The sequence below is a fragment of the Pseudonaja textilis genome, chromosome 1 (genome assembly GCF_049901715.1).
Source record: "Pseudonaja textilis isolate UNSWEBS1 chromosome 1, rPseTex1.2, whole genome shotgun sequence".
Taxonomy (NCBI): Eukaryota; Metazoa; Chordata; class Lepidosauria; order Squamata; family Elapidae; genus Pseudonaja; species Pseudonaja textilis.
The window spans coordinates 320,148,973-320,171,959 of record NC_141990.1 but is presented as its reverse complement, the minus strand read 5'-3'; the positions used below and the strand labels follow the sequence as shown (position 1 = coordinate 320,171,959).

The window sequence follows — 22,987 nt, the reverse complement described above, 5'->3', positions numbered from 1 at the left end:
AGCTAAGCCATGCCCACCATGGCTATTTCCACCCAGCAACCGGGAGAATAACAGAATTGGAAGGGACCTTAGAGGTCTTCTAGTCTGACCCCCTGCTAAGTCAGGAAACCTTATACCATTTCAGAAAAAATGGTTGTCCAATCTTTTTGGAGCATCCACAACTTCTGGTGGCAATCAGTTCCATTGGTTAATTGTTCTCACTGTTAGGAAATCTCTTCCTTAATTCTAGGTTGCTTCTCTCTTTGTTCAGTTTCCATCCATTGCTTCTTCTTTGCCTTCTGGTGCAAACTTGACCCCTCACCCACCCCCCTCCTCTTTCCGGCAACCCCTTAAAAGCCTGTTGCCTATATCACACTCTTGAGCAAAGCATGCCAGCCATTTCCTCCTTTCAGTGGGCCGTGAAAGCACATCTATACTATAGCGTGCAGATAATAAAGTCAAAAAAAAAGGTGAGCAACATTTTTGCGAAACTATAGATCAGTTGAGGCTGGGTGTGACAAGGAATGGCTGAGAGGGGAGGGGTCAGGCGAGGCACCCCTTGACGTGAGGGACATTGAGTTGGTCACGCCCACCCAGTCACATGACCACCAAGCCATGCCAGCCAGTCACATGACCACCAAGCCAAGCCCACAGAACTGGTTGTTAAGTAATTTGAACCCCACCCCTGTGCAGCACTCACAACTTCTGGTGGCAAGCAGTACCACTGGTTAATGACAATAGGAATTTCTCCTAAGTTCCAGGTTGCTTCTCTCCTTGATTAGTTTCCATCCGTTGCTTCTTGTCCCGCCTGCAGGTGCTTTGGAGAAAAGCTTGTCTGCCTCTTCTTTTGGGGCAGCTCCTCAAATATTGGAAGACTGCTATCATCTCACCCACAATCCATCGTTTCATTAAACTAGACGTACCCAATTCCAGCAACCATTCATCATATGTTTTAGGCTTTTAGCTTCCTGTCCCCTAATCATCTTGGTAGCTCTTCTCTGCACTCTTTCAAGGACAAGGGTCTTCCAACTTGGCAAGTTTAAGACTTGTGGCCTTCAACTCCCAGAATTCCTGAGCTAACCTGACTGGAGGAGGAATTCTGGGAGTTGAAGTCCACAAGTCTTAAAGCTGTCAAGTTTGAAAACCTCTGGTCTAGCATAGGGTCTTCAACGTCGGCCATTTTAAGACTTGTGGCCTTCAACTCCCAGAATTCCTGAGATAACCTGACTGGAGGAGGAATTCTGGGAGTTGAAGTCCACACAAGTCTTAAAGCTGTCAAGTTTGAAGACCCCTGCCGTAATAGGTTGGGAGAACTTATATAGCTCCCTTAGTCATCAGAATAACAGGGCTGGAAGGGACCTTGGAGGTTCTCTAGTCCAACCCTCTGCTCAAGCAGGAGACCCTGGCCTATACCACGTCAGATAAATGGCTTCTTGAAAACCTTTAGTGACGGAGCACCCACAAATGCTGAAGGCAAACCATTCCAAAATGGATCTTAAAACCTGGCTGGGAGATAACATGTAGAAGCATGCGTTAGGCCAAGGGTCTTCAAACTTGCAAGTGTTAAGACTTGTGGCCTTCAACGCCCAGAATTCCTGAGCTAACCTGACCGGAGGAGGAATTCTGGGAGTTGAAGTCCACACTTCTTAAAGCTGTCAAGTTTGAAGGTCCCTGGTCTAACATGGGGGGCCTTCAACATCAGCCATTTTAAGACTTGTGGCCTTCATCTCCCAGAATTCCTGAGATAACCCGACTGGAGGAGGAATTCTGGGAGTTGAAGTCCACACATCTTAAAAGCTGTCAAGTTTGAAGACCCCCTGTATCTAGACCCTCAATCTCGGGACAGTGTGCTTGTGGAAGACCCCTTTCTCCAACAGGTAGAGGAAAACAGGATTCAGCCAGACTCTCAGGCAGGAAAACCACAGAGAGGCACGACCTGGTCTGACTGTGGTTTTGTTGTGGTTTACAGGTGGTTTCATGGCCCCATCAGCCGAGCTGAAGCCGAGACACTCCTGACGTTGTGCAGGGAAGGCAGCTACCTGGTTCGGAGCAGCGAGGCCAGCCGCGGTGAATATTCCCTCTCACTCAGGTAAGGGGGGTGGACTGCGACAGGTACCCGCTTCGACTTGGGAGCTTCATCCCTGGAGGGTTTCAAGAAGAGATTGGACTCCCATCTGTCAGAAATGGTGTAGGGTCTCCTGCTTGGGCGGGGGGGTTGGACTAGATGACCTACAAGGTCCCTTCCAACTCTGATTGTCTGTCATCTGACTTACGGCCCCAACTGGCAAGGGGTGCAAGCAAGTTGCCTCTGATTTTACAACCCCTATTTTTTTTTGGGGGGGGGCATGGTTGTTAAGCAAATTGCTGCGATTGTTAAGCGAGACGTGCGGTTGTTAAGTGAATCCAGCTTTCCCCACTGACTTTGCACATTGGAAGCTCCCTGGTGATCCCAGAATCCCCGGGATGCTGCAATCCGTTGTACATACATGCCGGTTTCACACACACACACACACACACACACACACACACACACACACACAAAACGTTGCGGTTACATCCCCAGAAGGACGCATTGACGGTTGTAAGTGTGAGAACTGGCCCTCTCCGTGTGCTTGCATGTTTAATACTATCACTTTTTCAGGGCTGTTGTAACTTTGAGCGGTCAGTAAATGAACTGTTGTAAGTCGAGGACAACCTGTATTTGGCAAGGCTGAGCTTTCAATTTTTCATCCTTTTGCTCAGTTCCCCTGTTTCTTCCTCTTCCTCCTTCTTAAGATTCTTAGACTTAGAAAAACTTTATGGTCACTTGGAATGTACACTAATAGGCATACATTAAAATGGAATTTCGTTGCATACAGCTCTCAAAGGCTCGGAGTAGAGTAGAGTAGAGTAGAGTAGAGTAAGATAGAATAGGATAGAACAGAACAGAACAGAACAGAACAGAACAGTGGTGTCAAATTCATGGCCCGTGAGCTGGATGCATCAAGCTCTGGCCACACCCACTCCCGGTTTAGCAAAGGGAAAAATCACAATATGTCAAGTGACGATAACATGACACCGGAAGTTTGACATCCTTGATATAGAATATAGAATAGAATGGAATAAAATATAGAATGTAGAATGTAGAATATAGAATATAAAATACAGAATAGAATAGAATAGAATAGAATAGAATAGAATAGAATAGAATAGAATAGAATAGAATAGAATAGAATAGAAGGATAGGATAGGATAGGATAGGATAGGATAGGATAAGATAGGATAAGATAGGATAGGATAGGATAGGATAGGAATAGGATAGGAATAGGATAGGATAGGATAAAATAATAGAATAGAATAGTAGAACAAATAGAATAAATATAACAGAATAGAATAGAATAGAATACAATGTACTGGAGGAGAGGAAAAGAGAAGAGAAGATAAAATAGACTAGACTAGACTAGACTAGACCTGACTAGACTAGAATAGAATAGAATTAGAAGAGAAGAGAGAAGAGAAGAGAAGAGAAGAGAAGAGAAGAGAAGAGAAGAGAAGAGAGAATAATAGAAGAATAGAATTAAAATAGAACTAGGATAGGATAGAATTAGAATAGATTAGAATAAGAATAGAATAGAACAGAATAGAGAAGAATAGAGGAATAGAATAGAATAGAATAGAATAGAATAGAATAATTTTATTGTCACTTTGAATGTACACTAATCAGCATACATGAAAATGAAATTTCGTTGCATACAAACTCTCAAAGGGTCACCGCTTCTAATATACACTCCATAACCACGACAAAAGAAATAAATACAAAATGATGCGTATACCCACATTTATCACACGACACAGAGAAACAACACAACTGTCTTCGATTCAGTTCAATTTCTGTTCTGGCTGTTTCCCCCCTCAGGGTTCCCTGGTCCTATTGTCCAGGCCTCTTTTTTTCTCCCCACCAGCTTTTTTTTGGGGGGTGGGGGGGGAGAAAATCTCATTTTCCACCCACAATTTCTAAGTCGATTTCCTCTGCAAACGCGCGAGGTGTGTGGGAGGTTAAACCGATTTGATGCGCAGCCGGAGGGCGGCGAGAACTTCCCTTCCGCGTCTTGCCCCGGGAGATGCCAGCGTGGGCTTGTTCGGATCGGCCTAACATCTTCCCATCATCCCCAAGAGACTCCCATCATCCTCAACCCGATTGTCCTTGGCTGTGATTTACGGGGCGCTTCATTAAGCCTGTGGGTGCTGAGAGAGGGAGGAAGAAAATATGAATTGACAGGAGGGGTATAATCTGTGTTTGAGAAGGTCGCAACGGCAACCCCCTCCGTATCACGCTGGGCTCCCCGAACCCACTTTGATCACACCATTTGTAAGCTGCCACGGCTCGACGTTTCGTTCTTTTTTCTGCTCTGTCGAAGCCGTGAAATTACAACCGTTTTTTTGTGTTTTTTTTAATCCTTCCCACGAATGGAGAATCTTCCTTTAGAGACGGGATTAATGTCATTTTGACCTGTGATTCTGCTGGAGAAAGGAGTCTAAAATTTCACCTTTTTCTTTTCTTTTTTTTAATGGAATAAGAACAAGGTCTGTATGGAGATCAGCCACCTTTACGCATGGTTGAAAAGAGACAATAAAAATGGAGGAAATTTAAAAAAACAAACAAACCTGGACGGATTCTCACCAGCCGGATAAGCCGGGATTAACACCAGACAAACAATCAAGCAGAAAAAAATACTCTTATCAAGAAGGAAGAGAAAAAAAAACCACACTGGCGGCCTCAGCCCCACTGGCAGGGCAAGCTGCTGTATATATAGGCAACAAAAACCCACACTCATTAACACTGATGAGGTGACTTGGTTTGGTAATGAAACGTCTCCAAACAATCAACCAAGCTCAAAAAGCATTATGGACTCCGCAGTCGCCAGCTTTGTGTGGTGGTGGAGAAAGAATTATTTTCTGTTAAGTTATTTCGGGGAGATTCGCTTTAAGGATGGAGATAAAATCAGAGGCGGCTGGATAACACTACATTGTTTAAAAAGAGGTTGAGACTCTAGAAAGAGTGCAGAGAAGAGAAACCAGGATGATGAGGGGACTGGAGGCTAAAACATACGATGAACGGTTGCAGGAACTGGGCTTGGCTAGTCTAGTAAAGAGAAGGACCAGGGGAGACATGAGAGCTGCCTTCCAATATTTGAGGGGCTGCCATAGAGAGGAGGAAGGGGGTCAAGCTATTTTCTAAAGCCCCTGAAGGCCAGAGAAGGAATAATGGATGGAAACTGAACAAGGAGAGATTCAACCTGGAAATAAGGAGAAATTTTCTGACAGGGAGAACAATCCACCCATGGAACAGAAGTTGCCTTCAGAAGTGGTGGGAGCTTCATCCCTGGAGGCTTTTCAAGAAGAGACTGAACTGCCTTCTGTCAGAAATGATATAGGGTTATGGGGTTGGACTAGATGACCTACAAGATCCCTCTTCCAACTCTGTTCTGTTCTGTTCATATGAAGATTGGTTGCAGGAACTGGGCCTGGCTAGTCTAGTGAAGAGAAGGACCAGGGGAGACATGAGAGCAATCTTCCAATATTTGAGGAGGGGCTGCCACAGAGAGGAGGAAGGGGTCAAGCTATTTTCCAAGGCCCCTGAAGGCCAGACAAGGAATAATGGATGGAAACAACCAGGAGAGATTCAACCTGGAAATAAGGAGAAATTTTCTAACAGGGAGAATAATCCACCCATGGAACAGAAGTTGCCTTCGGAAGTTGTGGGAGCTTCATCTCCAAAGGCTTTTCAAGAAGAGATTGGACTCCCACCTGTCAGAAATGGTGTAGGGTCTCCTGCTTGGGCAAGGGTTGGACTAGATGACCACCATGGTCCCATCCAACTCTGTTCTGTTCTTAGTAACAAGGCCAGAAGGAGATTTTGATAGAAGGCCAGTGTGTTTTCAGACCCAGGGAATGTATGTTCTTCTTGGTCTTGTCTGGGGATATCATTTTGGATTTGGGGCACTGGCTGGCTGGGAAGATTCTGGGAGTTGAAGTCCCCTCATCTTGGCATGGATAAATTGTGATCTTTTTAAGATCCCTGAAAAAAGCATCAACAAGTTATCTCTACCTTTCCGCAGGGGTGGGATTCTACCTGGTCCGACCGGTTCTATAGAACCGGTTGTTACGATTGTGCACGGTTTGGAGAACCAACAAATTCGCACCACTGGCCAGCCCACTCACTCCTTACCTGGCATATGCACTGTCAAACTTGCCTGCTAAATTGCTATTTTTCCTTTTTTCCCGTGACTATCAAGCTGTTCTGCTGTGCCGGGAGATTTAGATTAGGAAATCGTTGGATTTCTTGCTTTCTAGCTAATCTAAAAGCAGAGCTGAACCTTCCTTAGGACCGAAGCTTCTATTTTTCAGTGCAGACTCAGGTAGCAGATGGCAGAAAGGTAGATCTCTGAGTGAATCTGTGATTCCGTGAGCAACTCAATCCGCCTGCCTGCTTTGCCTGATTTTGGGTAAAAGTTGCTTTTTTAAATAAAAAAAATATCAATGTTTACATAAATATGTATAATATTTACATACAAGCCACGCCCAGCCAGTCACGTGACCACCAAGCCACGCCCAGTCAGCAAGCCACACCACCCCAGTCACACGACCCCCAAGCCACACCCACAAATTAGGCCACGCCCACAGAAGAAATTTGAATCCCACCCCTGCCTTTCTGGCTTTGGGGACCAGCAGCAACTGCAGTGGCGGTTTCGCACACGTGCCTGGCACTTGTGCAAATGGAGCTTTGCACGCTTGTTCACCTCTTACACAGTCCAGTCCCCAATGGATCGTGGGCCGGAGTTTGGGGAATCTTTGGGGATCTAGTCTCTGTTGCCCCGAGCCAGAAGTTCAGAGAGATATATCGCCTTCTTCATTTTCATCTTCAAAAAGATGACTCCTGGTTTCGACTTTCTGACTTGTTTCTTTTGTCTAAATTTAAACAGGACACCTCTCCAAACTTGGCAACTTTTAAGGCTTGTGGACTTCCACTCCCACGGCTGGCTTGGGGGAAATTTGGGGCCTTGAAGTCCACAAATTTTAAAGTTGCCAAGTGTGGAGACTTCCGTGGTGCCAAAATAATGCCGAACTGACTTATTAAGGCAGGGTTGTCAAACTCGACTTGATTGAGGGCCGCATCAGGGGTGTGTTTGACCTGGGGGGGGAGGACAGGGAGGGGGGGCATGGCCAGATCGATGTCACTCTTGTTGGGGGACCTTCTAAGGCAGGACTTCCTTCAGACTCTCACTCATTCTCATTTTAAATTCCTTCCTTCTTTCTTTCCTTCCTTCCTTCCTTCCTTCCTTCCTTCCTCCTTCCCTCCCTCCCTCCCTCCCTTCCTTCCTTCCTCTTTCTCCCATCTCCCTTCTTTCCTTCCTTCCTCCCTCCCTCCCTCCTTCCCTTCCTCTTTCTCCCATCTCCCTTCCTTCCTTCCTTCCTTCTCATCATTTCTCCCCCTCCCTCCTCCTCTTCTTCCTTCCTTCCATCCATCCATCATTCTCATCATTTTCCCCCCTCCCTCCCTTACTTACTTCCACCCTCCCTCCTCCACTTCTCCTTCCTTCCTTCCTTCCTTCCTTCCTTCCTTCCTTCCTTCCTTCCTTCCGTTCCTTCCTTCTCGTCATTTCTCCCCCTCCCTCCCTTACTTACTCCCACCTCCCTCCTCCTCTTCTCCTTCCTTCCTTCCTTTTCTTCTTTTTCCTTCCCTCTTCCTTCTCCTCTCTTCTTCCTTCCCCTCTTTCCTTCCTTTTTTTCCCTTCCTTCATCTCTTCCCATCTTTCCTTCTTTTTCTTTGTCTTTCCCTTTCCTCCTTTCTCCTTTCCCGTCTCTTCTTGGATAAATAACAGATAGCAGATCGTCAGAGTTGGAAGGGACCTTGTAGGTCATCTAGTCCAACCCCCTGCCCAGGCAGGAGACCCTACACCATTTCTGACCGATGGGACCTTGTAGGTCATCTAGTCCAACCCCCTGCCCAGGCAGGAGACCCTACACCATTTCTGACCGATGGGACCTTGTAGGTCATCTAGTCCAACCCCCTGCCCAGGCAGGAGACCCTACACCTTTTCTGACCGATGGGACCTTGTAGGTCATCTAGTCCAACCCCCTGCCCAAGCAGGAGACCCTACACCATTTCTGACCGATGGGACCTTGTAGGTCATCTAGTCCAACCGCCCCCTGCCCAGGCAGGAGACCCTACACCATTTCTGACCGATGGGACCTTGTAGGTCATCTAGTCCAACCCCCTGCCCAGGCAGGAGACCCTACACCATTTCTGACTGATGGGACCTTGTAGGTCATCTAGTCCAACCCCCTGCCCAGGCAGGAGACCCTACACCATTTCTGACCGATGGGACCTTGTAGGTCATCTAGTCCAACCCCCTGCCCAGGCAGGAGACCCTACACCTTTTCTGACCGATGGGACCTTGTAGGTCATCTAGTCCAACCCCTGCCCAGGCAGGAGACCCTACACCATTTCTGACCGATGGGACCTTGTAGGTCATCTAGTCCAACCCCCTGCCCAGGCAGGAGACCCTACACCATTTCTGACCGATGGGACCTTGTAGGTCATCTAGTCCAACCGCCCCCTGCCCAGGCAGGAGACCCTACACCATTTCTGACCGATGGGACCTTGTAGGTCATCTAGTCCAACCCCCTGCCCAGGCAGGAGACCCTACACCATTTCTGACCGATGTGACCTTGTAGGTCATCTAGTCCAACCCCCTGCCCAGGCAGGAGACCCTACACCATTTCTGACCGATGGGACCTTGTAGGTCATCTAGTCCAACCCCCTGCCCAGGCAGGAGACCCTACACCTTTTCTGACCGATGGGACCTTGTAGGTCATCTAGTCCAACCCCTGCCCAGGCAGGAGACCCCACACCATTTCTGACCGATGGGACCTTGTAGGTCATCTAGTCCAACCCCCCCTGCCCAAGCAGGAGACCCCACACCATTTCTGACCGATGGGACCTTGTAGGTCATCTAGTCCAACCCCCTGCCCAGGCAGGAGACCCCATACCATTTCTGACCGATGGGACCTTGTAGGTCATCTAGTCCAACCCCCTGCCCAAGCAGGAGACCCCACACCATTTCTGACCGATGGGACCTTGTAGGTCATCTAGTCCAACCCCTGCCCAGGCAGGAGACCCTACACCATTTCTGACCGATGGGACCTTGTAGGTCATCTAGTCCAACCCCTGCCCAGGAAGGAGGCCCTACACCATTTCTGACCGATGGGACCTTGTAGGTCATCTAGTCCAACCCTCCCTGCCCAGGAAGGAGACCCTACACCATTTCTGACCGATGGGACCTTGTAGGTCATCTAGTCCAACCCCCTGCCCAAGCAGGAGACCCTACACCATTTCTGACCGATGGGACCTTGTAGGTCATCTAGTCCAACCCTCCTGCCCAGGAAGGAGACCCTACACCATTTCTGACCGATGGGACCTTGTAGGTCATCTAGTCCAACCCCCTGCCCAAGCAGGAGACCCTACACCATTTCTGACCGATGGGACCTTGTAGGTCATCTAGTCCAACCCCACCTGCCCAAGCAGGAGACCCTACACCATTTCTGACCGATGGGACCTTGTAGGTCATCTAGTCCAACCCCACCTGCCCAAGCAGGAGACCCTACACCATTTCTGACCGATGGGACCTTGTAGGTCATCTAGTCCAACCCCACCTGCCCAAGCAGGAGACCCTACACCATTTCTGACCGATGGGACCTTGTAGGTCATCTAGTCCAACCCCACCTGCCCAAGCAGGAGACCCTACACCATTTCTGACCGATGGGACCTTGTAGGTCATCTAGTCCAACCCCTCCTGCCCAAGCAGGAGACCCTACACCATTTCTGACCGATGGGACCTTGTAGGTCATCTAGTCCAACCCCCCCTGCCCAGGCAGGAGACCCTACACCATTTCTGACCGATGGCCCCATTTTTGGCTGCGATGGCCTCCTGTAAGAGGGACCGAGGGCCGGTCCTTTGCTCTTTCCAGGGTGGGCTGGATCTGGCCCAGGGGCTTTGAGTTCAATACCCCTTTTATTAAGCTTTCGCGAGTCTCCACCCGAAATTGAGGGGTTTTTTTTTGTTCCGAGTCTCAATGTTCTTCCTTCGTCGCCCTCGTTCTCCCACCTTCCCCAAATGCTCCCCAAATTTAGCACCCCAAGATGTCACAGTGCAAGCAGAAATAATGTTTCTATCACCGTAGCAGCTGCTTCTTTGGGCGCAGGTCCCAGTTGGAAAAAGAGAGGGACGGGAAAAAACCCCATCTGGTCCCCATCTGGGCTCCAACTCATAAATGCACATCAAAAGAGACGTTTTAGCATGAGAATAATTCAATTTTGGAAGCAACCCGGAGGCAGAAGAGAAGGAGGTAGCTCAGGAGAGCCTGCAAAATGGGAGGTGTGGTGTTACACCGGAGGCCCCGCCCCTTTGGGACGCTGCACAGGTGCTCCTCGACTTACAACCACTTGTTGTCACGCCGCAGTCAGAGTCTGAATCTGAGGGGGAAGGCAGTCAGCTGACAGGGAATGGGAGAGCGGCTCCCTTGTAGAGAAAACCGGGGAAGGGCAAAGTCCAGCTGGGCAGAGCAGCAGGGAGGTAAAACAAGGGAGAGGGAGTTCGGAGGAAGACCCAGGCCTACCCCCCTCTTCATCCTAGGGCACGCAGTGTGGAACGGAGAAGGGAGCAACGTGGGTTGTGTGCCTTACGAGGGAGGACAGGGCCCTGATTCCCTTCACAAGGTATGCCTGGGGAGAGAGTTTAAAGGAGAGGCAGTTGCAAGCTGCCGTTTGCCTGGAAGAAAAGTGGAGTTTATCTAAATGTTGGCTGCCGTTATCTGCATTCCTGGAATCCTCCCAACTGGTTTGATTTACTGCCTTGCCGGATTTATTGCCTTATCTTGCTTTGTTGGATTTTGTTTTCTGTTTACAATGTTTTGGACTAGCGGGTCACCAACCTTTTGGACCTCAGGGACCACCAAACTCATAATTTTAAATCCTTGGACCACTAATTTGAATTTGAGTGATGGTGGCTTGCTGACATTGGTGGGAGAGAGGGAGGGAGGGAAGGGGAGAGAGAGAGAGAGAGAGAGAGAATGAGAGAGAGAGAGAGAGAGAGATCCGATCTAACCTGGCAGTGATGTTCTCTTTCTCTCTCTCTCTCTCCCCCACACACACCACAAAGACACACACACATAGCGGTCCCACACACACACACACACACACACACCTTCCCTCTCCAAGGCAGCCACATTCCTAACCTGCTTTTCAGCTCCGTTCTCAGGGAGAAAGAGAGAGAGAGACTTTTGGCTTCATGCAAGGAAAGCAGCAGAAGCTGCAGAAGTCTGTCTTTCTCTCCCCCAAACTCCGCCAGAAATGAGTCTTTGCGAGTCTTGTCGTACTGGCGCAGCCTCTCTGAGCAGGAGGCCTTGCAGGGTCCCAAAGACTCATTTCTGGCGGAGTTTGGGGGAGAGAAAGAAAGACTTTGGCTGCTTTCCTTGCATGCAGCCAAAAGCAGAAGAAGAAAGAAGCAGAAAGAAGCAACCTGGGGCCAGGCCAGGCACGTGGGGTGAGTAGGGCAAGTTCTCCCCCCTTTCCCCCCTCCCCTCACTACCTCGTGTTGTTCGCAATGCAAGCGACGCAAGCCTTGTGCTCCCGCGGGCCATGTGGGCAGCGCAGTCTTGTGTTCCCATTCAGCCTGGATTAATTGCTTTGAGGGTGACATTTCTCTGCGGACCACCAAAATTATCTCACGGACTACCAGTGGTCTCTGGCCTATCAGTTGGCAAACACTGGACTAGAATATCTGTAGCCAAAGGCTATTGCAGGTTCCTGGGAGAGTTTTTCTATAGAATAGATAAACAGATATATATATAGATAGATGGATAGATGGATGTAGGTAGGTATAGAGTGGTAGATAGATGAGAGAGAGAGAGAGAGATGAGAGAGAGAGATGATAGATGATAGATAATAGATAGATAGATAGATAGATAGATAGATAGATAGATAGATAGATAGATAGATGTAGGTAGGTATAGATAGACAGACAAGAGACAGATAGATGATAGAGAGAGATGAGAGGTAGATAGATAGAGGGATGAGAAAGAGAGATGAGAGAGAGGATAGATAGATAGATAGATAGATAGATAGATAGATAGATAGATAGATAGATAGATAGATAGATGTAGGTAGGTAGGTATAGAGTGATAGAGAGATGAGAGATAGATAGCTGAGAGAGAGATGATAGATGTGAGAGAGAGAGATGATGATAGATAGATAGATAGATAGATAGATAGATAGATAGAGACGAGAGATAGATGAGAGAGAGATGAGAGATAGATGATAGGTAGGTATAGATATAGAGAGAGATTATACATATACAGTATATACTATATAATGGGTGGATAGATCGATAGATACATAGATAGAGAGAGAGAGAGAGAGAGAGAGAGAGAGAGAGAGAGAGAGATAATAGCAATAGTGCTTAAACTTATATACTCCCATACAGTGCTTTACAGCCCTCTCTAAGCAGTTTACAAAGTCAGCCTCTTGCCCCCAACAATCTGGGTCCTCATTTTACCCACCTCAGAAGGACGGAAGGCTGAGTCCACCTTGAGCCGGTCAGGATCGAACTGCTGGCAGTGGGCAGAGTCAGCCTGCAATCCTGCATTCTCACCCCTGGGCCGCCGCGTCTCTCTAAAGAAAACCTCACCAAATCTAATTCGTGTCTTCTTTTCTCGCGCAGGAGCAGCCAAAGTTTTATGCACATGAAGTTCACCCGAACGAAGGACAACAGGTACATCTTGGGCCAAAACAGCGCTCCTTTCGAGAGCATCCCAGAGGTCATCCATCACTACACCACTCGAGAACTGCCCGTCAAAGGGGCCGAGCACTTTTCCTTGCTGTACCCCGTGGCAGTTCAGACTGCGTAAGACGAACCGGCTGCAGGCCACGGACTCGCTCCGAATTCAGACAATCAGCTCCGACCGTCGTCCGACCGTCGTCCAGTCCGGAAAAGGGGGGTCTCACCAATGACAATCTCCGCCTTTTGATGGGGGTCTTCTCACCCTGGAGAGAGACTTCCCCCTCTCTCTTCCTCTCCTGTTTTCAAGCAATAACGGTACCTCTAGGCGCCTAAGCTACCAGTAGTTCTCGACTTACGACGGTTCATTTCACGAGTTACGACACCAGTGGAAAAAAAGTGACTATTTTTCACACATGCAAATTCCCCGTGGGATTCAAAATTCAGACAGTTAAAAATGGACTCATACTTACGACGGTTGTAGTGTTCCCTGGGTCCTGCAGATGCCCTTTGGCAAGTCGGATGTGCTTAACGACCGTGTGACACCCCCCCCCCTCAAGGACGGCAGGGGTTCACCTAGCGAGGGTGGCAAGGGAGGTCATAAAACGGGGCAGGACTCGTTTAACGAACATCTCACTTAGCAACATCAACCTCGGGCTCGATTGGGGTCCTACGTCACGGACCGTGCGGTGGCGACAGCAGTCCTCGACTTTGCAATCCTTCGTTTAGTGACCGCTCAAAATTGCGGCACTGGAAAAAAGTGACGTACCGCTTTCCTCGCCCTTACGACGGTCGCAGCATCCCCAAGGTCACGTGATCAAAATTTGATTGTATTTATGACAGTCGTCGTGTCCAGCTACCGACCAGCAAAATCAATGGGAGAAGGTGGAATCGCTTAACGACCACAGGATTCACTTAACAAATTGCCTAGGTTCGCTGAACAACCTGGGCCCCCAAAATGTGGCAAAATCGTACGTGGCTTGCTGAACCACCGCCTTGCTTAACGGTGGAAATTCTGGGCCCGATTCTGGTCGTATGTTGAGCGCTACCTGTAATTTCCTGTTCTTCGTGTAGCTCTCAAGAAACCTGGTAAGGTTGGGTTAGTGTTGGCCTCAACCTTGGCCCTTTAAGACAGGGGGACTTCAACTCCCAGAATTCCCCAGCCAGCAAGGATTCCGGCTTGGGGAATTCTGGGAGTTGTAGTCCACCCATCCGGTTGGAACGACGTAGCAAAGAACTCAAGAGTGTTGTGAGGAGCTCTGGAAAAGTTGGAAAGATCAAATCTTGTGATGTGTTTATTAATCTCCCCTCCTCAAGAGACCCCCCTAGGGCGGTGATGGCGAACCTTTTCGGCACCGAGCGCCCAAACCAGAATGCGCGTACATTCACGTGCATGTGTGCATGACGGAGCGCCAGAAAACCAATGAACAGCTGGCCCCAAACAGTCCAAAAACGGCATGAAAACAGCCCAGGAAACAGTGTTAAAACAACCCCAAAACAGGCCATTTCCGAGGCCATTTTTTGGGCTGTTTTCAGGCTGTTTGGGGGCCATTTTGGTGCAAAATGGCCCCAAAACAGCCTGAAAACAGCCCGAAAACGGCCTCGGAAATGGCCTGTTTTTTGGCCATTTTTTGGCCGTTTTCAATCTGTTTTTCGGCTGTTTTTCAGCTGTTTTCTGGGCCATTTTCCAGCTGTTTTCAGGCCGTTTTTCACACCAAAACCAGCCCTGAAAATGGGCCAAAGCACAGCCAGAAAACAGCCTGGTTTTTTTTTTACTATTTTAAGGCCATTTTCGGGCCATTTTTCTGGGCAGTTTTCAGGCTGTTTTCAGGCCATTTTTGCAACAAAATGCCCCCCAAAACAGCCTGCAAACAGCCCGAAAAACGCCCTGGGAAATGGCCTGTTTTGGGGTTGTTTTAACACTGTTTTCTGGGCTGTTTTCATGCCGTTTTTGGACTGTTTGGGGCTGTTTTCTGGACCATTTTTAGGCCATTTTTCATACCAAAACCAGCCCTGAAAACAGCCCAAAATGGCTGGAAAATGGCCTGTTTTTTGGCCATTTTAAGGCCAATTTTGAGCCGTTTTCTGGTATGTTTTCAGGCCTTTTGGGGGCCGATTAAAGGCCATTTTTGCACCAAAATGCCCCCCAAAACAGCCTGAAAAACAGCCTGTTTAGGGGCTGTTTTGGGGGGCTGTTTTCCGTTGCTTTGGCATCAGAAAGACAGCTGGCCAGCGCCAGAAACCGGAAGAGCAGCTAGCGATGGTGCGCAAAGCTCTTCGCCATCACGGCTCTGGGTTCTTACTTGTCATTTCTAACGGGCCAAGACGGACTCCAGGGGAGGTTTAGACTGGAGCCATCGTCATACTGAAATGAGATTTCCATTTTATTTCCAAATTTGCCTTTTCAGCCCAACAATTCTCTGTCTGAATTCTACTTTGGAGAAAGAAAAGCAATTAGATATCTAATTGTACAGGTAGTCTTCGACTTACAACAGTTCGTTTAGTGACCGATGTTACAACGGCACTGATAAAAGTGACTCATGATTGTTTTTCATACTTACGACCGTTGCAACATCCCCGTGGTCACAAGATTAAAATTCAGACTCTTGGCCATTGACTCATATTTATGATGGTTGCGGTCTAAAATTCAGACTCTTGGCCATTGACTCATATTTATGTCGGTTGCAGTATAAAATTCAGACTCTTGGCCCTTGACTCGTATTTATGACCGTTGCAGTCTAAAATTCAGACTCTTGGCCACTGACTCGTATTTATGACAGTTGCGGTCTAAAATTCAGACTCTTGGCCATTGACTCGTATTCATGACGGTTGCGGTCTAAAATTCAGACGCTTGGCCATTGACTCATATTTATGACGGTTGCGGTCTAAAATTCAGACTCTTGGCCCTTGACTCGTATTTATGACGGTTGCAGTCTAAAATTCATACTCTTGGCCATTGACTCGTATTTATGACGGTTGCGGTCTAAAATTCAGACTCTTGGCCATTGACTCATATTTATGATGGTTGCGGTCTAAAATTCAGCCGGTTTCACTTAACAACGGTGTCACTAAATTAATAACCGGAGGGATTCACTTAACAACTGTGGCAGGAATGGTTGTAAAATGGGGTAAGATTCACTGAACAACTGTCTCCCTTAGCAACAGAAATGTATGGCTCAATTGTGGTCGTAAGTCGAGGACTACCCGTACTGTCTGTACTGTGAATAGGACAATATTGTTATCTGCTGTGTATTCGCAATGTCTACACGGGGGCTGAAATCGGCTGAAATGGTCCATTTAGTTGTTTCCCTCAGCTCTTTTTCATGAGCTCCATCGGTTCAGGCTGTACGGGAAGAGAAGCGGACCTGGAGGGGAAAACAAGGAACAATCCACGTTTCTCCAATTCTCCAGAAACGAAAGAAGAAAGAACGACATTCTCCACGGGGTCTTTTTCCTTGCTGAATATAATGGGGGTGCCATATCACCTCTCTGTCTTCTTCCATGAAGGAGAAAAGAAAGATGAGAGAGAAAGAGAGAGAAGAAAAGAAAGAAAGAAAGAAAAAGAAAGAAAGAGAAAGAATGAAAGAAAGAAGGAAGGAAGGAATTAGAAGGAAGGAAGGAAGGGAGGGAGGAGAAGAAAGAAAGAAAAAGAAAGAAAGAATGAAAGAAAGAAGGAAGGAAGGAATTAGAAGGAAGGAGGGAAGGAGGAGGAGAATGAAAAAGAAAGAAAGAAAGGAGAAAAGAAAGATGAGAGAGAAAGAGAGAGAGAGAGAGAAAGAAAGAAAAAGAAAGAAAGAAAGAGAAAATGAAAGAAAGAGAAAGAATGAAAGAAAGAAGGAAGGAAGGAATTAGAAGGAAGGGAGGGAGGAGAAGAAAGAAAGAAAGAAAAAAGAAAGAAAGAATGAAAGAAAGAAGGAAGGAAGGAATTAGAAGGAAGGAGGGAAGGAAGAGGAGAACGAAAAAGAAAGAAAGAAAGAAAGAAAAAAGGAAGGAAAAAGAAAAAGGAAGAAGAAGGAGAAAGGAAGAAAAAGAAAAGGGCAAAGGAAAGGAAGGAAGGAGAAAGAAGGAAAGAGAAAAAAGGAAAAAGAGGGAAAGGGAAGGAAGAAAAGAAGAAAGGAAAAAGGAAGAAAAAGGAAGGAAGGAAGAGAAAAAAGAAGGAAGGGAGGAGAGAGAGAGAAAGGAAGGAAGGAAGGAAGGAAGGAAGGAAGGAAGGAAGGAAGGAAGGAAGGAAAGCAAGGAAGAAGATTCTTTGGACCTGATGTCCTTCTTCTTCCACTTCTCTGTATCTTTGTCTTGTATTTTTTTGGGTAAGTGGACCGTCCCCTCTGTACGTCCAGTGTGTTCTGTGGGCAGTATTTCTCCATTTCCTTCACCGAGATAACCGTTTCTTTCCATTAAACACTCGAGGTTCTCCTGTGTGGCTGTGTTTCATTTTCCTTTCAACAGAAGAGAATGGACTTTGCTCAAAGTTGAACGGTGGAGTCCGTGGTACTCTTGAGCTTGGGGGTTTTCTGGCAGATATCTCATTGCCCAAGTAGGTAACATCATCAGTGCTGGTACGTGAGGGGTTTGCCGCCTGTTTGCTCTTAGGTACAACCCATATCCAGATAAGCAGAAATTAATACCAGACAAATAATCACGCAGAAAACAATACCTTAATTAAGAAACTACTAAGGAGAAGGCCACACACCCCACAAATACAGGTACTCCTCAATTTAAAACAGTTCACTCAGTGACCGTTGGAAGTTACAATGGCACTGAAAGGAGACATGACCGTTTTTCACACTTACGACCATTGAAGGCATCCCCACGGTCCCGTGATCAAACTTCAGGCGCTTATCAACTGAGTCATATTTATGACAGTCGCAGTGTCCCGGGGTCACGTGATCCCCTGTTGGGACCTCCTGACAAACAAAGTCAGTGGGGAAACCAGGTTCACTTACCCACTGAACAACTGCAGCGATTCGCTTAACGACGGTGGCAAGAAAGCTCATAAAATGGGGCAAGACTCACTTCACCAATGTCTCACTTAGCAACAGAAATTTCAGCCTTGATTGTGGCCGTACGCTGAAGGCTACCTGTACATAAACCGGGAGAACAACATCACACCCATTCATACTGATGATGTTACCTAGCTAGGTAATGAAACGTCTGCAAGGAAGATAGCAAAAATCCAGAAAGCACCAAAGTCTTCATTCTCCTTTCTTTGTGAGGTGTACAGATGGGGCCTTGTCTGCTTTGCAACTGTTCTGACCCAGGCTTAGCAGAACCAAGAAACAGCCTCCGCGTCGCCCAAAAAAACCCTTTTTATTTGGTTACTGTGAATTCACGGCATTCACACACAGAAAAATCTCAGCAATTTTCTGAATACGAACTAATGTCTCCTGCAACCACCACGCCCCTTTTGCTTCTATTTATTCCCCAGGGATGGCCCATTCAGCGTCCACGTGTGTACCTTTCGGCCCCTGTTCCTCAGTTGTTCTCTTCTCCTGACAGCTCTGTGCCTACGCGCATCTGGAACAGGCTCCAGCTGCTCTTCTTCCCCACTTATCTCCGACTCCAAAGGCAGCTGGGAAATGCCGGACGGCCCTGGCTCTATCTCTGCTTCCAACGCGGGGCATCTATCAGAGTCTTCCCCAGACTCCACAATCGGCCCGAGTTCCTCCCCAATCGTCCGAATCTGCCACCGCCAGCTCTGCTGGCAGCTGGCGGGCCACAACGGCAACCTAGAAAGAGCCACACACCGAAAAAGCAAGGTTAGTCATGAGGACAGGGCCAAAGAGCCTTCGGCCAGCCAGTTCTGAGCTGCCCTCAACCAGAGTAAGCAAAATGTGCTTGCATTGGCCTGCAAGCCAGAACTGGTGGGACCACAAAACAGACACACACAGACACACACACACACACACACACACACACACTAGAGATAGCAAAAAGAAAAGAAAAAGAATGGGATAAAAATCGCAAAATACACAGACTTGCCAAGAGAAGTAGAACGTCACTGGCAAAAGAAAGCAAAGACAGTCCCAAGAGTGATGGGCAGAACATCTACGCACCACTTCAACATCATCGGCATTGACAAAAATCCCCCATCAGTCAATTGCAAAAGGCAGCTTGACCCGGAACAGCTGACATCCAACAATGATATCTTAATATTATTAAACATCCACATCTGCCTATCGTTGGTCATTCGGAATGACTCGAGAGGTGGACAGATATGCTAAATAAAATCTGGACGTCTGGCTGACTCTGCGACCAACCAACATAATAATCCTGCTCATGTCATGGTATGGTATTGAATATAGAATAAAATATGGAATGGAATCTCTTTCTCTTCTCCCTTTCCTTTCTTCCTCTCCTCCTTCACATCTCCTTCCTTCTTCATCTTCTTTCTCTCCTTCTTTCCTGTCTCCCTTTCTCTTCTCCCGTTCCTCCCTTCTTCCTCTCCTTCTTTCCATCTCTTTCCTTCCTTCCTCTCCTCCTTTCCTACCTCTCTTCCTTACTCTTCTCCCCTTCCTTTCTTCTTCCCCTCCTTCCCATCCCCTTCCTTCCTTCCTTCCTTCCTTCCTTCCTTCCCATCCCCTTCCTTCTTTCCTATCCCCTTCCTTCCTTCCTTCCTTCCTTCCTTCCTTCCTTCCTTCCTTCCTTCCTTCCTTCCTTCCTCCCTTCCTATCCCCTTCCTTCCTTCCTTCCTTCCTTCCTTCCTTCCTTCCTTCCTTCCTTCCTTCCTTCCTTCCCATCTCCTTCCTTCCTTCCTTCCTTTTTTATGGGCAGAGGGCATAACAAAAGTGCCACCTTATATTCTGGGGGAAAAGTAGAATGAAAAGGAAATACACTTTCGAAACAAACCAATAATCAAAAGCAACTTGATCCTGCCAGCAATGCATTTTCCAAGAGCCTCACTTTGGTCCCCGCAGGCTGCAATCTGGGATATTCCCATCATGCATTGCATGGGGCATCTCTTCTCTTAGAGCACCATTGTGGGCCAGGAATATGGAATCAGTTTGGCTAAAGTTGGTTCAGACCTCCTGCGACAAATCACTTTCCTGGGCTCTGATTGGTATTGCCTGCGCCAGGCAGTGCGCGATGCGCGATTCAGTCCCGGCGCACACATCCCCCCCCTTTTTTTGTCCTGAGTCCATCCCAGCCGTGTCTCCTGGAGGACACCGGTCTCCATAGAAACGGGCCAACCTGCCAGCTGTGTCCTTTGTTGCTTCAAGGTGAAGAGGCAGGAACAACGTTACGGCCAGCTGAACAACAGTTCCTCACAGGACATTGCAAAAACAGAGGCCACAACAAGAGCACCGTGGTGCAAAATTACACAGTTCCTTTGGGGGTGGTTTTCAGAGGTGGTATATTCAGCCGGTTTGGACCAGTTCTGGAGAACCGGTGGTGGAAATTTTGAGTAGGTTGGAGAACCAGCCAATCCCACCTCTGACTGGCCCCGCCCCCATTTCTTCTCTGCCTCCCATTGAGTCCCAGCTGATCGGCTGGGTCTCCTTTGGTTGCCCTGCACAGGAGAACGGAGCTGGAAAGCAGGTTAGTGGGGTGGGGAGGGAATGGGGATTTTGCAGTATCCTTCCCCTGCCAGGGCCACAAGCCACGCCCACCAAGCCACGCCCACAGAACCAGTAGTAAAAAAAATTTGAATCCCACCATTGGGTTTTTTTGGGGGGAGGGATTAGGAATTTGCAGGTACTCTGGATTCTACCGGATCACACCTATTTGCTAGAAATGGTTGCTAACATTCTAAGCTGTTCGGAGAACCGGTTGTTAGAAGAAATTACTGGCCTAATCCTGTAAGGAAAGCAGGAAGGAAACATTCTGGTGTTGCTTACAGAAACTGCCTCTCTGTTAACCCTTATTAACATTCTTGGCAGGACTAAACTTCCTGTCTCTGGAACTTCTCTGGAGTTTTCTTTCCCTCTTTTGCTGGTACTTTGCTTGTGTGGAGTGACCATTCAAAGTTACAATGGCACTGAAAAAAGTGACCTACGACCGTTTTTCACACTTATGACTGTTGCAGCATCCCTACAGTCACGAGAGGCCAGGCGAGGAGATGCGTGCCTCGATATGAGTGATATTGAGTTGGCCACGCCCAGCCAATCACATGACCACCAAGCCACGTCCACCCAGTCACATGACCACCAAGCCATGCCCACCATCTAAGCCACGCCCACAGAACCGGTTGTTTAAAAAAATTGAATCCCAACCCTGGGTAAGGCTGCTACCGGTTCTCCCCGGTTCAGATGAACGGGTAGTTCATTTTATGACCAGTTCAGCAAAGTGGCAAATCCCAACCCCATGGCTGGCCCCGCCCACCCCACCCTGTTCCTCCCGGGAGTCCCCAGGCAGGTCATTTTGGACCCCAGGTCAGTGCAAGACCCATGAGGAGGCTCGGGGAGGGTGAAAAGGGGGCCTACAGACAGCCTCCGGAGTCCGGAGCGGCCGTTTTCGCCCTCCCGGAGGCTCAAGGGAAGCCTCAGGAGCCCGGGGAGTGCAAAAATGCCCCTCCAGCCGTCGTGCAGGAGGCCAACTAGGCCACGCCCATCATGGCCACGCCCACCCAGCAACCGTGCAGAGAACCAGTTGCTAATTTTTTTTGAAGCTCACCCCTTTACTCTGGGTTCACAGCAGCACAGGTCAATTTTGAGCCCCAACGTTTTTATCGCTAAGCAAGACAGTTGCGAAGTGAGCTTAGTCCCCATTTTACGACCTTCCTTGTCCCAGTTGTTGAGTGAATCATTGCAGTTGTTAAGTTAGGAACAGGGCTGTTAAGTGAATCCGGCTCGCCCGTTGACTTTGGTCGCAAAAGGGGATTGCGTGACCTCCCCCGGATGCTGCGACCGTCATAAATACGAGTCAGTTGCCAAGCGTCTGAATTTTGATCACGTGACCTGGCTGCAATGGTCATAAGTGTGAATAATGGTCATAAGTCACCTTTTTTAGTGCCAGTGTAACTTCGAACGGTCTTCAGAGGAACTCTTGTAAGTCGAGGACTACCTGTAGCTGTTACAATGATTGTCTTTTCTGACAGCCTCAGTTGTCCTGTCTGTGATATGGGGGTAATTATGCCTGAGGATCAAAATACAGGTAGATCTTGATTTAAAACAGTTCGTTTAGTGACCATTCAATGTTACAACAGCACTGAAGAATGTGACTTATGACTGTTTTTCACACTTATGACCATGGCAGCCTCCCCATAATCACGTGATCAAAATTCAGTGGCAACTAACTCATTGTCAGGATTCCAATAGTTACCCCAATTAAATCATGAGTCTCGAGCCCAACTTCCAAAACTTCAAAAGGATTTATTGGGAGGTAACATGTCCGGCACTGCCTGGGTGTATCCAACTCTGAGACACATCATTCATCGTCACCCTTGACCCTGGTTTTCCCCCATCCCCTGCGTGTATCATAATTCATATTCTCCAATGGGACACATCCATAGCCCAGAGTGTCAACTCATAAAACATTTTGTATACACATTTTATAATTGACAACAGAAAGAAGGTGGGAGTTTCAAAGAGCAGGCGGCAGTGTGGAATCGAAAGTACCTTCCATTCATATTTTCTTCAAAGACTGATTAGATGACTGAAGCTTCTGTCGTGCAAAAATCTAATTGGAGGGCATGATTGATGACTCTTGGCTATGGATGTGTTTCGTTGGATGATACACCCAGAGGGGTGGAGGGAAAGGCAGGATCAAGGGTGACAGTGAATTACATATCTCAGAGTTGGCTACGCCCAAGTAAATGCCAGACGTAGTAAGTTACCTTCAAATAAATCCTTTTTAGTTTTTGGAGTATGGCTCAAGGCTCATGATTTAATTGGAGTAACTGCTGGAATCCTGACACAGAGTCATCAATCATCTTCTCCAGTTAGAATTTTGCACGGCAGGAACTTTCGTCACCTGGTTATTATCTTTGAAAACATTTATGGAATGCGCTTTCGGTTTGCAAGCTGCCGCATTGCTCCCCCCTCCCTTTCTGTTGGCAACTCTAAAAAGACCGTAGAAATATTTTATGAGTTGACACTCATATTTATGATGGTCGCAGTGTCCCGTGGTCACGTGATCCCTTTTGGCGACCTTCCGACAAGCCAGATTCACTTAACAACCTCGTTCCTAACTTAACAGGGGCACCGATTCACTTAACAATGGTGGCATGAAAAGTGGTCAAAGGTGGCAAAGAG

The 22,987-nt window shown here is 47.7% G+C and overlaps 1 protein-coding gene and 1 long non-coding RNA gene across 2 annotated transcripts in view; one reads left to right on the top strand and one right to left on the bottom strand.

Moving 5' to 3' along the window:
* The window catches only part of SHD (Src homology 2 domain containing transforming protein D), a 66,008-nt gene extending 51,780 nt beyond the window's left edge, over positions 1-14,228 (top strand). The window contains 2 exon segments of the mRNA XM_026720378.2: positions 1,949-2,068; positions 12,741-14,228. Of these exon segments, the coding sequence (XP_026576163.2) occupies positions 1,949-2,068; positions 12,741-12,927 (307 nt within the window). The 3' untranslated portion in view covers positions 12,928-14,228.
* The window catches only part of LOC148128374 (uncharacterized), a 452,998-nt gene that overhangs the window by 322,030 nt on the left and 107,981 nt on the right, over positions 1-22,987 (bottom strand). The gene's annotated exons all lie outside the window — the stretch shown is intronic.